This window comes from Pocillopora verrucosa, chromosome 12 (assembly GCF_036669915.1).
Source record: "Pocillopora verrucosa isolate sample1 chromosome 12, ASM3666991v2, whole genome shotgun sequence".
In the NCBI taxonomy this organism is placed as follows: domain Eukaryota; kingdom Metazoa; phylum Cnidaria; class Anthozoa; order Scleractinia; family Pocilloporidae; genus Pocillopora; species Pocillopora verrucosa.
The window spans coordinates 613,699-632,298 of NC_089323.1; the positions used below are offsets into that span (position 1 = coordinate 613,699).

The following is an 18,600-nucleotide window of genomic DNA, read 5'->3' on the forward strand; positions in this document are numbered from 1 at the left end:
GACTTAGCCAACAAACTGAAACACAGCGTGGATATCAATACGCAGTAGAGTTGTTATTTTAGGTGTAAAACAATGAGAAGCCCCCTTCCCCCCCCCCCCCCCTCCTCCTCCTTTGAAAAGTAATAGCAACGCGCCTTTAGACAAAGCTGAGCCCTGGAACAGGGTGTTCTGGTGATTGTACTCTGCACTAGCTTCTTACAAGCATTCGAGAGCGCTATTAAGTCTTTTTTTTTCCAGTATACCACGACATTCTATGTTCTTGACGAAAGGAGAGGTTACGTGTGATCCAAGATCTATTGATTAGTCACGTTCTGTCTAGATAAGGCACGATTCCTCTTTTAGTAATAAGTTCAATTTTCGGTACTGATAAATTGTGTTCTAATTAGAGAAAAGACGGTTCCATAAAATTTGGAGTTTGAGCTAAATTTTAAACAGGGATTAGCTGCCTCTAGTGAGGGAGAGCACGGTTTCATCGTTCAATCCTCTGTTGGTTCAATTTTTTATACTGGTCGGTTACGAACGAACTAGAGAAAGCAGTCAACCAAACTTCCGAACTATGTTTGGCAAGAAAGAGCACAGCACTTTGCTTGTATTTCACCCAATTGCAATTTTTAAAACTGATCAGTTACGCTCTGCGTGTGATGGGGAAAGCATACTCCTTTGTTCGTAGTTCGGGCTCAATTTTGAATTCTGATCAGCGGTCTGATTTGAAAAAGTTCTGTTTCTTTGATATTAACTGGCTTAATTTAGAACACAGACCAACTGCGTTCAAACGAGAAAAACCACGGTTTCTTTGTGAGTGATTGGCTAAATTTTCAACACTGATTGACTACGTCCTAGCTCGGGTAAGCACGATATTTTTTCTCGTTATTGGCGAAATTCTTGGTATTGATATATAATTTCAACGAAAAACAACTCTTGTGAAAACAATGGCTAGTACAATACACTATATTGGGCGAATCGCGGTATCTGAAGTAGAGGACAGGATCATCTACATGTTGTTCAAAATAATGTTCGATTATTACATGAATACTGGCTGTAAGTTTGCATACAAACATTTCAAAAGTATTAAGCCTACACATAAATCTGTGGGTGGTAAATATGTTTGGTATGCCAAAAGGCAGCAATTCGTTTTCAGCTGAAGTGGTCATATATTTATTTTTCATTTTCGGTGCTTAGTGAAACCTTGAGTTACCCTAGTTTTGTAATGCTGCTCTGATGCGTAACCATGTCTAATATTCAATATTCATACAATTGACTATTTTAATCCCCAGTTTCACATGTTTTACTCAGGTTTTTTATGGAAAAAGAATTGGCTTTGACTATGATTTTATAGGAGCAACACACTCTTCGCTGAGACTGCCCGGAACTTTTATCGCATCCTCTTGAAATAACGTTTGATCACACTTCAAGCATAATTTACAGAGTGTCTTCATCTGATAACCTTTGTAACATCAACGCCCACAAACCAACCAACGGAGAACAGGAGTATTAGTGAAAAACCTTCTTTTTTTTTCTGTCGAATGAACTGTTTACTGCTATTGCTTAATATTTTGAAATGCTTATGAAATCTGGGGAAAGGCAATTCTTCGATAAATTATAATGATATTCAGTCAGGATGCAATGATGAGCTTATTTAGCTTGAGGAAAGATTGTTCTTAGGCTTGGTTTTTAAAAAGGATTTCAAGTTGTTCTAGGAAAGTTTCTAGCTTTTTCTGACGACGAATTTTTTGTCCTACACACCTATTTTATTGAGAATTACTGCGATGAAATAGTAAGCCCACGTCGTACTTGCTAATGATACTTACTTGGAAATAATTTTCTTTACTGGCAGCACAACTAAAATCATTGCCACATCTGCTCTAGATCAAGTTACAAATCATTTAGAATTTCTTTCTGTATATTAGTAGTCTAAAAACGGTTAGTTTTGAACTTTGAACATTTTAAACAATTTAAATTATGTACCGGCTTTTCCTGGTCGAATTCGGCCTGAAGCGAAAACTGAAAAACTTGTGTTCGGTAATTTTTTAGATGACAAATTATTCACATTTTTGTGTAAAAAGATCTTCAGCTCATTAAAGTGGAATTTATATGTAAAACTATACCGATAAACAACAAATAAATGACATTATCACGGACTTCTTGTTGCAAATATTGCTTCAAACTTAACTCAAGGGTTTGTCACAACGTTTAAAACACTGTTATACTTCTCTATTTGAAAGTCTTTATCGAGTTTGTTTTGTTATCACGATCGTTTTTGTTTTAAAAGCCCTCCGAGAAGGTTCAAATAAATAATTAAATCCAAGATAAACCACAACGTGTTTTCATTTATTAATCTCCTCCTAAGCTCAAGAGCCGGAAATGATATTCAGCTGCTCGTTAAAGAATCTTCTCAACGCACGAAAGAGTCGATTTTTTAATTTCACGCTAAGAATCATTCTTTCCAGCTGTTTTGCAGCTTCACCAATAAGTTGGAAATCATCCAATTTGATTCACTGAATTTTTGCATCTAAAGGCGTTTAACAGCAGAGGAACGAGACCCTTTTATAAGGTAAAGTCAAAATAAGGAATTATTGTTTTCAGTTACTGAAATGTGTAAAGAATTAATCTTTGTTTTTTGTGGGTTAACTTCCAAAACTCCGCTACCTTTGTAAACTGGTGATAAAAGTACTTTGAAACTAGGGTCTAATGTTAGAAAACATGCGGAAGTTTTGAAAGCTGTTTATTTTGTTAAACCACTGAATTGAATTGATTACATTCAGCACACTAGAATGATAAAGTAAAACGAATTTATTGTGTTACCTAACGCTCTTGTAATCAGAATACTGATATATCGACGAAAGACAAAAACAGCCCACGCCTCATTAACATAAAATGCATCAATTTTGTAAGGAGAGCAACTGCCACAATAAACATGCATGAAAAAGTTGTTGCATTTACTTTTGAAATATCTCAGATGTTCTTTCAATGCTGTTTATTTCAAAATTATTGGTAACGGTGTAGTGCATGTGCTCTACAGTTTTGCCCAAGGATATTGGTCCAAGTTCCGCCATTCTTTGATTTACCGCTGTTTTTTGCTTGTCTTTGTGGTAACTATTACGCTATTACCGCAAGCTTGAAATTTCGACCTTCAAGAGCATAAAGGTAAGCATTTTTAAACAAAGTGATTCAAAGTTTAAAAATTTTCACGTTAGGGCTCTTAAACGCAATCCTGCGTGATAAGTCATCAAGCCGACCCTTCAAAGAACTCTTTCATAGGGACAGTAATTGGCCTCGGAATAAACTTGAGCACGATGCCGAAACACATTTACTCTGCAGAAAACATTCTGCATCATATAAGCTTTTCGTTAAAGAGCTTTCATTTACTCTGCATTCATCCACATATTTATGGGGATATAGAAATACTGTATTAACCAATTCTGGTTCCTAATGCTCTCTTTCCGCGACATGCTCTAGCTAAGCGCACAAATCGTGAGCTTATTGGTACTAGTGTAGAGTAGATAAAGCGTTTATGACCATATGTACACACGCATACACACTAGGAGTTCTTAGTTAGACGAAGAATACTGCAGGGTGTACAGCTAATGAGGTGTATCAATAATATATTACGTTTGAACAGGTCATTGTTGTCCACACACGAACTCAGCGTAAGATGATGTTTTGTTTGAACGCAAACTTGTGGCATTGAATAGGCGGTAAAACCCGCTCAAAATATTAGTCTAATGTTTCTGTACAGATTTATGCTTTCAAAGTATTACCTCGATCGGCTCATTCTTAATGACTTCAACTTTGACTTAAGGATAAATAAACAGGTTTTAAAATATCTTATGAGGAACATCAAGAAGTTTATATTTTAAGAATGAAATTATGTTTTCAGTCCCTGTATGTATAACGGTTGTTTGCGAGGCTTTGTTTAGCTCTCCCGCCCATTTTTTCCCCGCCCAGTTGTGTTTTGCCGGAAAAGAAGACGATGTAAAACTTCTAGATTGGATTTGAATTAAATAATTGATATTTCCGAACTGTTGCCAATTAGAGAAGAACTCAGTTTTTAATCATCATGCATTCAGAAATTAAACTCCGCGGGGTCAGCTTTTGTGAAAGATAAATCTTCTCTGTGTTCGCTTGAAATGGTAACGTTTTCAGCTTTGTATAGTTTCATATTGCTGCCAAGACTAGTAGTGTATGTTTTGATATAATCAGATCAGTCGCGCATCGATCAACTGAGGTAATAGTTAACATGGAAGAGGCTGATATGAAGCGTCTTGAAAATTTTAACTGCTGTTGCTTTATCATGATTTGACCGCGCCAAATTGTCGGAGAAGGAAAGAAACCCTTCCGGTTGGATAAAGTAACTTGATCATATTATTCAGCACATCTTCAGAGATTTGCATATTTAACCAACTTCCTCAATGTTTGACATCTTCAAAAGAAAAAGCGCGCAAAAGATGTGAATGTAGTTTTAAAAAGACTGAAATGTCAAACCAAAGAATAGCGCAAAAATGGTGTAGTTACGAGAAGCCTGCGCTTTGGAGATTGATTTTTCAATATCCCAGAGCAAAAATTAGACAGTTAACACTATCAACTCGATATTATTTATTTTTAGTTGAATAAATTAATCATTCTGCGAATAATGCGTCAAATATTTCCATTTCTGTCTAGAAATTACATTGATTTCGGATGTTAAAAATAATTGTAATTAGCGAAAACAAGTTTTTTTTCGTGTGCCGCCGTGTTTGATATAAATGATAACTTTAACCTCATCAAACGTTCACTAATCACATATGATTTATAGAACTGTTGTTGTTTCCCATTTTCACTATTTTTCTTTTTCTAAAAACTCAAATACGGTTGCCGAAGCGGAAACGACTTCGTTTTGTTTTATCAGTTAAATAGAAAATGAACACCGTTGAGAGAGCGAGATTTCGAAAGTATATATGTGAAGTTTCATTGAATTGTTAACTTTTTGTTGACTTGGACTTTGTATGAATATATAATGACAATTCCAAACTGAAATCGAAGACAGTTTACAGAAACATAACATTTTATGCTGAAATTCCTTTGAAATCAATTAGGAACTTAGTAACATTTTGCCTTTCAAGTTAACTATCGATAATATCTTGTTACAAATTCACAGGCGTAATTATCTGATTTCGTCTGATGCAAATCTGCTTCTGCCAAATCATTCTTATTTTTTTCCTCAATCTCCAGAAACATTTCTTAAAATCTACATCTTTTGCGCCTGCATGAATTGGATTTAAATATTACTCGATACTCTTAAATGTGTTGTTTGTGTTAGTAGTAGCTAATTTCCAGAAAATTTATTTATATTTTCATATATGTTAAGATAACGAAGGTAATTGGTTAATTCTGCTATTCCGGTTTCCGTCAATAATGTTTTTATTTTGACCTGGGCGTAGAGCCAGCAGTATTAAAAAGTAAATGTTGATAAACTTCTGGCGTGATTTTCAAAGGTTTTACCTCAGAAAGCGGAACAACTTCACGGGTGTGGGTGAGTTTAAACGTGATATTTTCTTGTCTTAATTTCCGCGCCGAGGTTTCCTAGCAACTGCTTCCCGCGCAATTTGCCCCTTGTAGTGTGCATGTATGTACGTCTGTGATTCGGGAAACTAACGGAACGACGAAGCTTTCGTCGGAATTTCGTTGATGACTCCGATACCTTTTGTGACCCCTGCTGTGGGAAAACGTCAGTTTCGGTATCTGAACCTTAAAAATGTCCTTCAAAAAGCAGTTTAAACTTTATATTTAATAAAAAACGTTGAAGATCTGAGTCAAAAAGTTAAGAAAGCGCACGGAAGCGATCCACTCATTCCACAACGAGCACTGTCAAGTCATAAGAAGTTATATTTTTAAAAAATCTTCAACGAGAAATTTCGGTCGAGCTCAAGCTTTCGGTTTCATGGCCTTAGTCAGTATCCTTAGAACATTCCATTCGACTGAAAGGTTTTCGAAAAAGACATTTTAATATGATTTCAGTGATTAATTTAAAGAAAATGATTTTATGAGCAAAGAAAACATACGAGACCAAACTTTGAGTTTTGAATCTTCTTGAGACAGGTGTAGGTGTGTTACCCTAGGAGGCAAGATGCCCTTTTGACATTTATGACATAAACTGTCGACAGATGAGAATATTTTCTTTTTCATTGCCAATGTGTTCCAAACTAAATCTCAATTAATAACATGAAACGTTAAGGTTAAGTTGCTAAATGATGTCTAATTCGGTTAAAAAGAGCCTGCAATTGCAGTTTGTAATTTCACAAATTATTTCAGAAGCAGTAAGCACTGGGGAGGAAGTAAAGAAGACTTTCCAAATCTTATGTTGGCAGATGCGAAAATAAACAAAAAGTTATCGAAGGCAGCAATATGTTCTCTGACATTTGTGACAATGTATGGAATGAATAATTTTTTTTATCAACTGAGCTGAAAATGTAAATAGTCTACCTTAAGGAGTTTCGAAAGCTGATATTGGCCCGCTGGATTCGTCTTTCATTAGCAATTCCTGTCGCTCTAACGAAGGGCTAAGGCTTGAAACATCAGCTTTATTCATAAATAAACAGCTACTTATCTAATCGTTTTAGGATAATAATGATTTAGTTCAGCCGTTTTCATGCTGGCTTTACAGGCATCTTCCCCCATATTGAAAGATGAACCTTCCTAAAGAACATCTTGACCATTGTTGACTCAAGCTACATTTCTTTCTTCATGATCAAGTGTTTACTTTCCTTTATCAAAGCTATAATCGGCCAAAGCTGGATTAAAAAGACTCAATGAAAACTCATCTACTCTGCACAGTAGCTGGACGTAATATCAAACCTTTACACAATTTCTCTCGGCCATCATCTTTCGGTTTTAATCAGTGGTATGAGACGCTTACGCAATTCTTTGTTTCATTTTTGTTTTACCCAACTCATCCCACAGAAATCATTCTTAAACTTGCATAATAGCTTTCCAGAACTTAAATTGCTGGAATTTAAGCTATGACGTTCTTCGGAATTTTCCAATTTTATAATTTTCGACTATAATGGGATAAGAGAATTTAAGTGTTACATTTTTCAGTAAAAAGCTTAACAATCATGAATTATTAGCAAGGAAATCTTAGGTAAAATTACAGTTAACTTCACAGCTGGTAAGCGATGTTTTCAGCTCTTTCGTTTAATTCAACTATCTTATATCTCAACTAATAGTTTACATATTGGATTATAATACTCAGAAAACATAACGATATAACTGTTTGTTTGAGAAGAGGTTTCTTCGATTCCTTTGGGAATCTTAAGCTCCCAAAGCAGCCAAAAACAAAACCGGAATAGTTTTTTTAATTAAGATAGTTCAGGATTAAAATTAATTGGATTCAAAGCGACTCCCACACTCTTCATTTGCAACAATTCTTAAATTACTGATGTACTGATAAGGAAATTCATCAGTTTTTTTATGGGACCCGGTAACTACTTTGGAGAAATTTCCAAATGAAATTCAGAGAAGGTTGTGTCTACTTAGTCTTCCATCAGAGTTTCCTTAGTGTTCAAAGGTACAGTGTTTTAGGATTTGTGTCAGGTACTTAACACTAAGATGTGAATTGTAAAGACCTCTATTGATAAAACATGAATATTAGCACTGTTCACCATAGCAAACATCAGTCTCCACATTAGAGAAACAACTCCAGGAACGTAAATAACGGACAAAAACAACAGCAAACAAACAAGTATAACAACATCACTGATCCTAAAAAAAAAGGTTGAGCATTTATCATTATGAGTAGACTATTATGAAGAATTGAATTTTCTCTCAGTGTGAAGCAAGAGATCATAAATAATCTCTTGGGTGAAGTCATTTCAGATTTGGATATCAGCGTTTCGGCTTTACAATGATTGTCTTCTTCAGGCGATGAAGGACACAAACAGAAAAATAGGTTTAGGAAGAGGAAAGCGCCGAGCTAAAGATCGGAATTGAGCACACATAGAGACAAACAGTAGTATTTCATTATAAGAGTCACTTGATTTTACAAGTGACTTCAATTCTGTAGATTATCTTCATTACATAATAGGCTTTGTCTATTTATGTCGGAATAATAATCAATTTTAACACCCCAACCTCCCTTTCATGGAGCGGATTGATAAATCTTAATACAAAAGTATTCCCAAAAGCACTGAAATCAAAACAATTCCAATATGAAAATAACAAGACAGGGGCAAACGTTCAAGAAAAATTTTAGTGCAAACGAGGCTTGGGAGTGAAATTTCGGTGAGTGACGTCATCGCGCTTAAGAGCCGGCGTCTTAAGGTCTCCGCAATTCCAGGAACATCAGTAAATCATAAGATGGTAGATTTCTTGTAGTTTTTTTTTCTCAATCCAACAGCCGAAAAATTTTTGCGAGGTTTCTTTGGTTTCCTTTGACGCTAAGAAAGCGACTGAAACAAAAACAAGAATCCCAATTTTATCTGGAATTGACGGGAGCCCTTTTGTAGTGGAGAAATTGCCAAATCCTATTTCATTTTTAACTTAATTTCGTTTGATTTAATTTCAAAGAGGTGATGAGAATAAATAAAATTGGATTATAATCGATAAAGAACGAAAAAAACTCTTAAAACTAACATAGAAGAAAATGCATCGAACAGCTGAGGAGAATTCAGAGACCTATCATATCAAAAGGTAGAGAGAGAGTTGGGCATATCATCTGATAAAAACTCTCCGCACCTCTTTTGAGAACATCGTGGTAAATTCAGATCAACATTGATAACTTTTGCTGTTGGAAGATAAAGACAGAAAATAAAAGGATTTGGTGAGAGAGGGAGTTTTTTAGAGAGTATATGTTAAGGGAGATTATCCTTTGTAAGCCCCTTAGCGAGGTAAAAATACTTTGGACACTCTCTCCGCTGATTGATAGGTTCATGAGTTATCTGAAGAATTGCTCTTCGTGGAGCCAGATCGTAAATATTTACCGCAAGCCCCAAGAGAAATCGGTTCTCGACCTTTCAAGGTCAGTCCTTAAGTCCCGGAAAAAGCGTGCCAAGAAACTTAAAGGAAGTCGAAGGTACCATGAAATTTCAAGCGCTCCAACAGCAAAGCGAAAAACATGAGAAGAAAAATTGAAAGTGGAGATTTCAAATGTGCATCTTTTGTGATGACAGATAAAGTTCGCAGTAAATTTAACGCATTCACTTTATTCCCAAAGAAAAAAAGGAAATCACGAATAGTTTAAATTCCGCTTGCCTTGTTTGAGAAACAGCACTGCTGCAATGGCAAAACGTTCAGGTTTAGACCTTACAAGATCCTCTTCCTCCCGAATCCTACACGACAGTATTTCATGAAAGAACTCCTCGATAGCTCAAGTTTTATTTGAGTGGTCACATGCCAGGGTTTCATCCACGGACTGAAAATTTGGAAGTAACTTGTACGTACAGTATAATACAGTATAATAAACAACACTACTTAGCAAAACTGCTCCCTTGTTCAATTGAATGGAGACACGCTAACTTCATTCATGACATGAAAAGTAAGGAGTATCCTCCACCGCATGATAAGCGGCATCAGAAAAAAAAATTCTGCTCTCTAGCTTTCACCCGAATCGTCAAACATTAGGGTTTTATTCACAGAATCAACTTTTGAGCACAACACATAGAACCATATAAAAATATTTTTCAGAAACTTTCATAATTCACAGACTACATTTTAGAGCTACCATAGACTGAATTTAAGAACTACCTTAGGTTGTACAGTGCTACGTGAAAGTACCGCCCCTGAAGTTGTTTTCATTTTAATCAGGTCACACAGTCAGGTTTCATCTGACAGCGACAAAAAAGCTCACCACATTATCATGATGACGGTGCTGGTCAGAAGCTTTTTTACGAATGTACGCGTGTAAAATTTTCATTCATTTGCCTAAACCCTACAACAACCTCACTGAGCATTTTATACAGTCACAATTGTCAGGAAAAGGTATACGTAAAGGCTGATAAAAGTACCGCAAAATATTACGTCGGCGTTGGATACCTTTCGCAATGGTTTTATCTGAAGTCTTTAAAAAAGCTGATTCCATCAAGACTTAGAGAAGGCTTTTAAATCAGGTCTAACTTAATCCTATGGCCTTCAGCACTTTAGCCGATAAGAGCAGTAAATTTTATCGTTAAAATGCCTTTTTCAATTCTCACAAAGTACACCTCTGTAAGTGTATGAGTTTTCTAGAGTTTTCTATAAACGGCTAGTGTGGAGAATCTGTCTATTGATATGGGAGGGTTGTCTCTTTAGGCCAGTTAACATATTTCGGTTTAGTTTCCGGGACTTAGCTTTTAATGAGATCACTAAATATTTTGCGAGATCTTAGTTTTTTCCCCAGGAGACTACGTGATAGCATCAAAAGGCTCTTTGAAATATTATTGGAAAATAACAACAAAACAACCGATTCTTCGGTTACCGGAAAGGTTTCTCCATATTATTTATAAGTTTTATTTCGAAATATGGAAGGGATTATCTTTTAAGCATTTTAAAGCCCTTTGCGGAATGTGAAATTGATAGCAGGATATACCATTCCATTAAGACTTCTTATTTGACCAAGAGGGCAGCATATAAGAACCGAATTAAGGCAGGGTTTTTTTTAGATCGTCTGTTAAAAGTTTAGAGAACGAAGTGGAAACCTTCCATTCATTTGGAGAAACTTAGGATCGAAAGAAAAAGGAGAAACTTTTGGGAAGCAATCGGTAAGCCTTTCTTGTACTTAATAGCGGTACTTATTTAATTTTATGCTCCTGAAATCATAGGGAAAACACGATATTGGTGTGAAATCGTTTCGTCACGTAGTGATAATAGTTTACGCTAGCTGTTTATCTGTGGTTTTCATTAGCATTTACTTCACAGCCAAACGTAAGCCATTGTTAAAAAGTTTGTGGTTATACGTCGCAGTGAAGACCGTTTTAATGAAATATGTATATTATCGCTGGTCTCACAATTTATTAACTCCAGAATGGAGCACGATCTGTACCCTGCCTCCTAAGACCTGCTGTTGGGCTAGTGCTGTAGTCTTCTTTAGGCGCCCGCAAAAGACTGACATTGTGCAGTTAAAACGTTGCAATCCGCCCTGATATTGACTGCATCGTGAGACAAAGGCTGCCGATAATTCATTATTACCAGACTTAAGCTAGTGAAGTTTTCGTTTTTTACCAAAGGTCGAGGTATTTCAATTTTTTTGTTAAACTTAGAGTAATCCTTTAAGTTATATAGGTTTATTTTTGCTCTTTTCAGTGCGTTGTTTTTGCTGTCAAATATCATTTGTCAATGTGTATGCAAACCCACGAGGAAACACAACTCAAACACAGTTTCCACGTCATTTAAAGACGCTCTTTTCATTTTTTCTCCGTCTACAACCAGCATTTTAGCTTATTCAATGAGAAAACATTAACATTGGAGACCTTAAAAGAGCGTGGGGCATAGAGAATTAATTTTTGGGCGAAATTCTTCTCTAAGAATGGACGGTTGTTTGTCTTGAGCTCAAAAGAAGCCCTTTCCAAGAACTCAAAGATGATTACACTAAACAAAGAAACATCTCAGAACCATACACGGCGAACATCGACCTATGAATCTAATTTGACAGAAACAACAAAAAAATTGTCTTAGATTTTCAGTCGTGTGACCTGACCTTGTCTAATTAAGCCGATGATGATGACATGTTTAGTATTATCCGCTGGCGCACCTCTTTGAGTGTAGATCCAACCCTGCACCTTAGTATGTCGGTTTTTTAAAATGTTACCGTTCTTGACAAAGTCACCCCACTTTATATCGGTTTACAAATTCTCACCTGCGTGATTCTCAGTACGCTCAGACAACTACTTTCGACAATTATAAACCTATGGATAATTTAGGGCCAGGTTTTTATCTTCTGTGTCTTTTCATCAGACAAACCTCAACTTTCTTGGCAAGTCAACACGCTTTTTATCACTGACATCACCTATCATTAAATTAAGCAAACTTTTCTTCCTTGCTGATTGAATTAACCGCTATGACGTTCGACCCGCATGTGGAAATATTTTCGTGCTTAAGCGGATTTCGATAATCTGTGGTTGGATCTTGCGTCTGATTGTTATCTGTGCGGAGCAAATGTTTATTTTCTGACATTTAACCCAAGTAGAAAGTACTGCGAAAATCCTACAAAACGAGGTACTAAAACAATCGGAGGGGACAGCGTGGAAAGGATGAAAAGATCCTTCCCTCCTACCCCTCCCAAAGCATTGCTGAAAGAGCAGGGCGCGCCGAGGGCAGTTTAATGCATTTTGCTCAACATTTTAGGTTCGCATGGCGCAAATGGAAAATTATTTTCGTCCATTTTAAGTGAGAAGTTCTGTACGAATTTTTAGCCGTTTGTGTCTGAAATAGAGTCGACTTGGTTGAGCCAATAGGTTGGCTAAGATGCACTTTCTCACAACTGGACCTAAGAGAGAGAGAGATTTTAACCAGTAGAAGAATTTTGAGTTTCGCTGTAAAGGAGATATCGTTATATAACACGACTCTATTTGCGGGATTTCTTTGACAGTTTCGTATACCTATTTTAAATACCTATTTTAAAACTTTACCCCGACGAGGAATATCATTGTTTTTAGACGTCGGGGATTGTACTTTACATAAAGACTTGTCATTAACACATCGCTCACTTTTTTTAGCTAATTAAACGAGAAAAAAATATGTCTACGTGTCGAAGATGTACATCTGGGCTGGGTCGGTATTTTGTGGTGCAAGAATGTGGCGTTAAAAGGAAGGAAAAGACGGGAGCTAGAAAAACATCGTCATTTTCAAAGCAACGGAAAGAAAACAATGCTTGATTCGCATCTTAGAGCGAATTTCCGATGCCTTTGTACGCGACGTTTAAAACCAGTAAATGAGACTACCGAGTGACTCCAGAATATTCCAGCATTGTCTTTCTCTGTCAATGTTCAGACTCCGATAATTTTAAGTAGATTATCAACTCTTTTGTCGGAAACTTTATCTACATCCGTAGTCGTGTACTTAGTAGGCTTTATTGAAAACGGTGAAGGAAGTCAATTGTCTGGTCAAGTTGAACCAAAAGGCATTTCCGATTTACGAACTTTTCATGACAAAAGCGCCCTCTGAAAAAGCGTTTGGACGAACGAATTTACTTCTTGTTGCCGAGCTTTCTTTTCATCCGTGCGAGGTTTTTCGATCAACCTTTTGATTCCAATAACAGTTATTTGAAGGCGCCAGACGCAACGAGTGTTCAAATCGAGTGTCATCGCTGTTATTCTATATTTACGTTGGAATTAAAGTCGGCACTCGAAAAAGATGACATAAGCTGACATTTAAAACGGGAGTATCGCCGCCAAGCCCGGGCAAGTGCCTCAGACGGTATCGCATGTTAAGCACTTAGCTACATCCACATAGCTGTATGAGCGTACTTGAAATTCGAAGAAGAATATTTTAGACGAGAAATCAACCATTTGGTCTCTTATACTAATTGAAGAATTGGAAGTAGCCAAGTTAAGCTGATACGCCATCCACGAATCTTCTGCAAAGATCGACAACACCTGGCCTTCATTGTAACGCATTTCTAATCAGTTTAAGTAAGTGGTACTGACGTTTTCTGCAGAGCACTTCTATTTTCATTTCAAAGGGCGCGTAAATACCTCAGCAAATCTACTCTTCTTTTTATCCTTTCATGCTGTTTTCATCTCTTTTTGCCATTTTGAATTGCGCACTTTCAGTGTAGTTCTATTGCAAGTTGCACGTCGAATTCACTGATTGGTTCTGATGACACCAGCTCGTGAATTCCTTGCGCAACCATTATTGGAATTCTGATTGTTTGGCAGCTGCTTTGCAGCCGAGGACTATCAGCAATTTAGCTTTAAAACATTTAACACTTTGATGGTCCAGATATTTTATTAAAAACTGTTTTAGAGGCATCCCTGATACTTGTTTGTAGGGAGATTACCAGTACCAAACTCGTCCATAAGAGATCGTGGCCCGAAGAAAAGAAGTGTTTTTATTATTTGTGCTTTCATTTCAGTTTAATGTGGGCGCATACTACAGAAGCTGACTTTTAATGATTTTACACCAGGCCGAGGACGTTTCGTAGCTTTCTTTTAGTAGTTCACCTTATCCCGCTTCTATTTACAGAACATTTTTGTTATAGTTCCATCGCATCTGAGCTGGCTATGATGATACGCTATTTTTGCTTAATTTATGGTCCAAAGATTTCACCAGCTAGTGCAAGGTTATCTGAGAGACCAGTTTAATGTTTTAAATCTCCCAAATGTGCTCTTTCGTAAGGAGAGTGTTCTCCTTAAACCCGATGTTGTATGAAGATGGCATTCTAAGTGCATCAGGACGCGCATCATGTTACATACAATGCGATATACCCCTACAGATGTCTCAGTATTAAGAAAATGTCGACCTAAATTCAATTTTGCAATACATTCCACGAAGAAGCTTTCACAAAAAATTGTGAAAATGATTGTGACATCATTTCAGAGGTGAATTCACAAATTCCTCAGCGTTAAACCATTGCGAAATGCATCTAGTGTTACTAAATGTGTCAATGTAACAAGACGCATATTTCTTTCTAAAATTCCCGAAAAACCACCCAGAACGCAACAAACCACCCTGATGAAATATCTTCCCTCCGATCCAAGACGAATCGAGATTAATGCCATCATTTGTCTGCTCTTTCAGATTAGATCTCGTTTGATTCGTGAGATAATGCCGTCACCCGTGGATCCCGATTTCCATTGGTCCACTCTGGCAATCGGTCTATTGGCACCTGTCGTCGCTATCATTATTCTGTTAGGAATGATTGGGAACATCCTAGTAATTATTGTTCTTTGGCAACAACAACGCCGTTCGCACCGCGCAACAGGGAGTTATTTCCTCATAAACCTCGCCATCGCCGATATTTTTGGCTCAGCCAATTTGATATTCATGTTGTCGACCATTATCAATCATGGAGAGTGGATTTTCGGGAAGTATATCTGTAAACTGAATGGAGTCCTAACCGTACTTCTTGGTGCCACTTCGTTGCTTACGTTGTGCGCAATCAGCGTGAATCGATATTTCAAGATCGTGGAAGGCGGAAAGTACAACAGGATCTACACAAACACGAACACACTGCGAATGTTGGCTGTTACTTGGCTGGTACCTTTTGTGTTGGCTCTTGCTCCTATCCTTGGCTGGTCCGAGCACGAGTATCAAGTTGGAAAATGCGTCTGCCATTTCTTGTTCAGTCGCAGTATATCCTATACAGTAACCTTTGCCGTTTTCGTTGTCATAGCACCATTTACTGTCATCCTGTTTTGCTACCTGAAAATCTACAAAATTATCAAAACTCATGGAGCCATAATGGGAAACCTTCGCCGAAGCCAACCATCCGTTCATGTAGAAGACATTAAAATCGCTACCACGTTGTTCATCGTGATATTAGTGTTCATAGTGTGCTACATCCCTGCCAGTATAGTCAACATTGTGCAGATGATTGACCCTGATTTCCACATTCCTCATTGGCTCGATATGGTCTCCTTTCTGCTTGTGGTCAGTAACCATGCCAACAATCCAATCATCTACAACGCCCTTAATCGATCATTCCGGCAGGCCTTTCGCGAAGTTTTGCGCCTTCGACCCCGAAGAGAACCACGAGATTTGAGTGGCAGTGGTGCCAAATATCCGAACTGTCAATCTCGCACTGGGACAACGGCAAGGTCGCCTAGCAACCCAGGCTATCAGAACTCCAGCACCTCAAGCGAAAAGCACAGTCCTGAGATTAAACACAGTTTTGACTTTGTGGATAAAAAAGCGTCATTGCCATGTTCAAAACTCAGGACTTCATCCTGCTAAATGAAGGTCGGGTTGGTGCCAATTTTCCCCTTCTGACTTCCATAAATTTCTTTGTAGATTTTAGGGGAAAATTCAATTATAAGATCTGTAAAGGATAACTTTCTCATTCTCATCACTTGTTTATCGGATAATGTATCGATTCTGTAAAGAGAATTTACATATTAATCTCTTCCGGGTAGCAAAGTGTTTATAAAAACTTAGCTGACGCATGTGTTTTGGTTGTTATAACCATTTGGTTCATCTTATGCATGAATCATCAAGAAAATTCCACGTTCAAAAAGCGTCATTTTCACCGAGGCTCTAGGGTGGAGAGGAGCAAAGTAACTTCGAAACATTTCCCGAAGTTGCTGTTCTTCTCTTCACTTCTTAGACCTGGAACGCTCTGAATCTCCCAACCGGGAGGGTCTGGGTTATCGGCTTAGAAAAACCCTTACCGCGATTAAATGCATTCACAAGCCGTCACGTTCGCCATATTGGTGTAGCTTAACGAAAAATAGACACTCATATTATTTAGCCAAAAGTAGTTCAAAGTTTAAGTCAAGTTTTATTGGCTTAGGATAAAGATGTAAATACGTTTAATTAACGCGACGGAGAAAGTTTACAGATATGCAAGTGCCACTCTAGTTAGAAAGGAAGATTGATAAGAAAACTCGGCCTTTCTTTTTGCGTTGTGTTTTATGTATATTTTTTGCACCTAACAGTGTGCACTGTTCAAAAACATTCCAGTTATTTTGAACTATCCGACCATCATTAATTTATTTTCTCACAATTTGTGAACGCGGACCAAAAATATTCTGCTCGTTCGACGAGCAGGACAACACCCATGTTTACAATTTTGATTTCTGCCAGTTTTCTCAACCAATCAACTCTACCATAATAATATCCCTTATCATGCATGCTCCATATTTTATCTTTACCTCTTAAAAATGCCTTAGTTTTAAATATCAATGTCTAACATAAGAGCAGCTGAGAGAAATCAACCACTTCGCATTGTAACGAAATAATAATTCTCTCTGTATATAAATAGCGCGGGAACAAAGACTTCCTATAAGTGTAGGCTAATATTTATTAGATTGTTACAAATGTTTTCAGCGACGTATTGTCTGTAGCTAGAGTAGAATTGTATAGGAAGAGGGTGATGAGATATCGAAATTTTTCGAAGTTTATCATGTAATTTGCTTATGTTAAATACCTTTAGTTTCCAAGACGAGTTCGAAAACGAGTTTTGGATTCAATTCAAGTCGTTGGTGAAAAACCACAGTACGAGCCAAACAGCTTGTGCAGCTTTTGGTATCAGATTGACTTACTCGTGATTGTTAAACTATGAAACTGCTAGCATTTTTACCATGTCACCATGCTCGCAAAGCTTATCCCATAAAATTGCTTTCTCCCCGCCAAAACAACGCAAATCTGCGCACGCTCATTATCAATGGTGCCATTGGCGAAGCTAAAACTTGCAATCTTATTCCTCTCGGAATCTATAGGTCTCTACTAGGACAGAATAATGCTAGAATAAAGAAGCATATGAATCTAAAAGTAACCGGCTATGTAGTGCGGGGATATATGATCTTCCTTTAAGGGTGCATCTTGCCCTTGTAGAAATTAAAGTATCCGGTTTGTCAAGCCTAGTGTCCTTCAGTAAACTTGCCCGAAAAAAAAAATAACCTTCTAAAGTCTTCTCATCCCATACAGAAATTGTGAAAAGGCTGATGGGAAATAAGCCTACGTGTAGCCGTACCCTCCCCTCCAAGGTGAAACGGAAACGTGGGAACATCCACGAAAATCTGACACTATTCGTGTTTCGTGACGTCGCTCTAATTTATGCAAAATAATGTCACTTGATAATATTTTTTTGCGAACTGGCGCATGTTAGCGTGAAGGTTATCGAAACAACAACATTGAAGTGAATTCATTTTCAATTTTTCGGGTAAATTTGCAGTTCAGCGTTCGAGTTCAAATGTATACTTTGCTTTGAGGATGTAGGAAAAGATTATGGGAGCTTTTTGGTATAGAGTAAGAAAAGGATGATGTTCGATTAGCATCGCGCTTGCGAAGTCCACGCGGTTTCTGCTTGCATGCATTTGTAAAGTTGGATCATTTGCCGGAGAATCTCGAGGTTTTTACAGATTTCTTTGAGAGATAGTTACGCTGTAAGCGTGAACAAAGAAGGACTTTTTTCTCAGTCGAAAGAATCGCTGCAAGAAACAACAAGCACTATTTAATAGCTTGGCAGCACCGTTCGTAAAGAGACCGCAATTTGAAGGCAGGCAATCCTCTTGGCCCAAGTACATTAAAATAGTGCACCTGGTCATCTGTGAGAGCTTTAACGGGCGGCACCATAAATATAGCGACCGGTTCCTTCTTGAGAAGATAGGTGATCGATGACTGGCGTTGGTTGATATATTAAAGATTTTCCATAGCCAGTTGGTAACGAAACGGAGACATCGTTACCTACGAAAAACACATCTATGGCTTTCTGCTGTTCTTCTTGAAATGTCTCTTTCCCAAAAGTCGCACAAACTTGCCTTAAAACCTGGTCGTAGATCGTTGTTGTCTGAAAAGTTGGCCGTGAAGGCATTTTGTTCATTATCTTGTTCGTTAGTATGAAAATAAATTACTAACTCTAGCCAATCAGAATTAACGAAAGAATCGGCAAAAGGGATTAACCAATCAAAAGTCATTATATATTTTCTTACAAAGGAGTGTTGTCACAGAACACGATTGGTTTCAGGTTTTGCGTAGACGTTGCCTCGTCTCCGT

The 18,600-nt window shown here is 37.4% G+C and overlaps 1 protein-coding gene across 4 annotated transcripts; it reads left to right on the forward strand.

The window, feature by feature from the left end:
• The first annotated feature begins 2,527 nt into the window (after positions 1–2,527).
• Positions 2,528–17,463, forward strand: LOC131778057 (melatonin receptor type 1A). 4 transcript variants are annotated; one of them, XM_059094450.2, is made up of 2 exons: positions 2,528–2,551; positions 14,686–17,463. In XM_059094450.2, the coding sequence occupies exon 2, from the start codon at positions 14,713–14,715 to the stop codon at positions 15,838–15,840; it is 1,128 nt and encodes a 375-aa protein (XP_058950433.1). In that variant the 5' UTR covers positions 2,528–2,551; positions 14,686–14,712; the 3' UTR covers positions 15,841–17,463. The 4 variants fall into 4 exon arrangements, with proteins under 4 accessions (XP_058950433.1, XP_058950429.1, XP_058950432.1 ...); XM_059094446.2 differs by lacking the exon at positions 2,528–2,551 and adding an exon at positions 10,595–10,709; XM_059094449.2 differs by lacking the exon at positions 2,528–2,551 and adding an exon at positions 11,158–11,180.
• Positions 17,464–18,600: the final 1,137 nt, after the last annotated feature.

Coding starts and splice junctions, on each gene's coding strand:
- LOC131778057 (XM_059094450.2), top strand. CDS start 14,713: ATGCCGTCACCCGTGGATCCCGATTTCCATTGGTCCACTCTGGCAATC.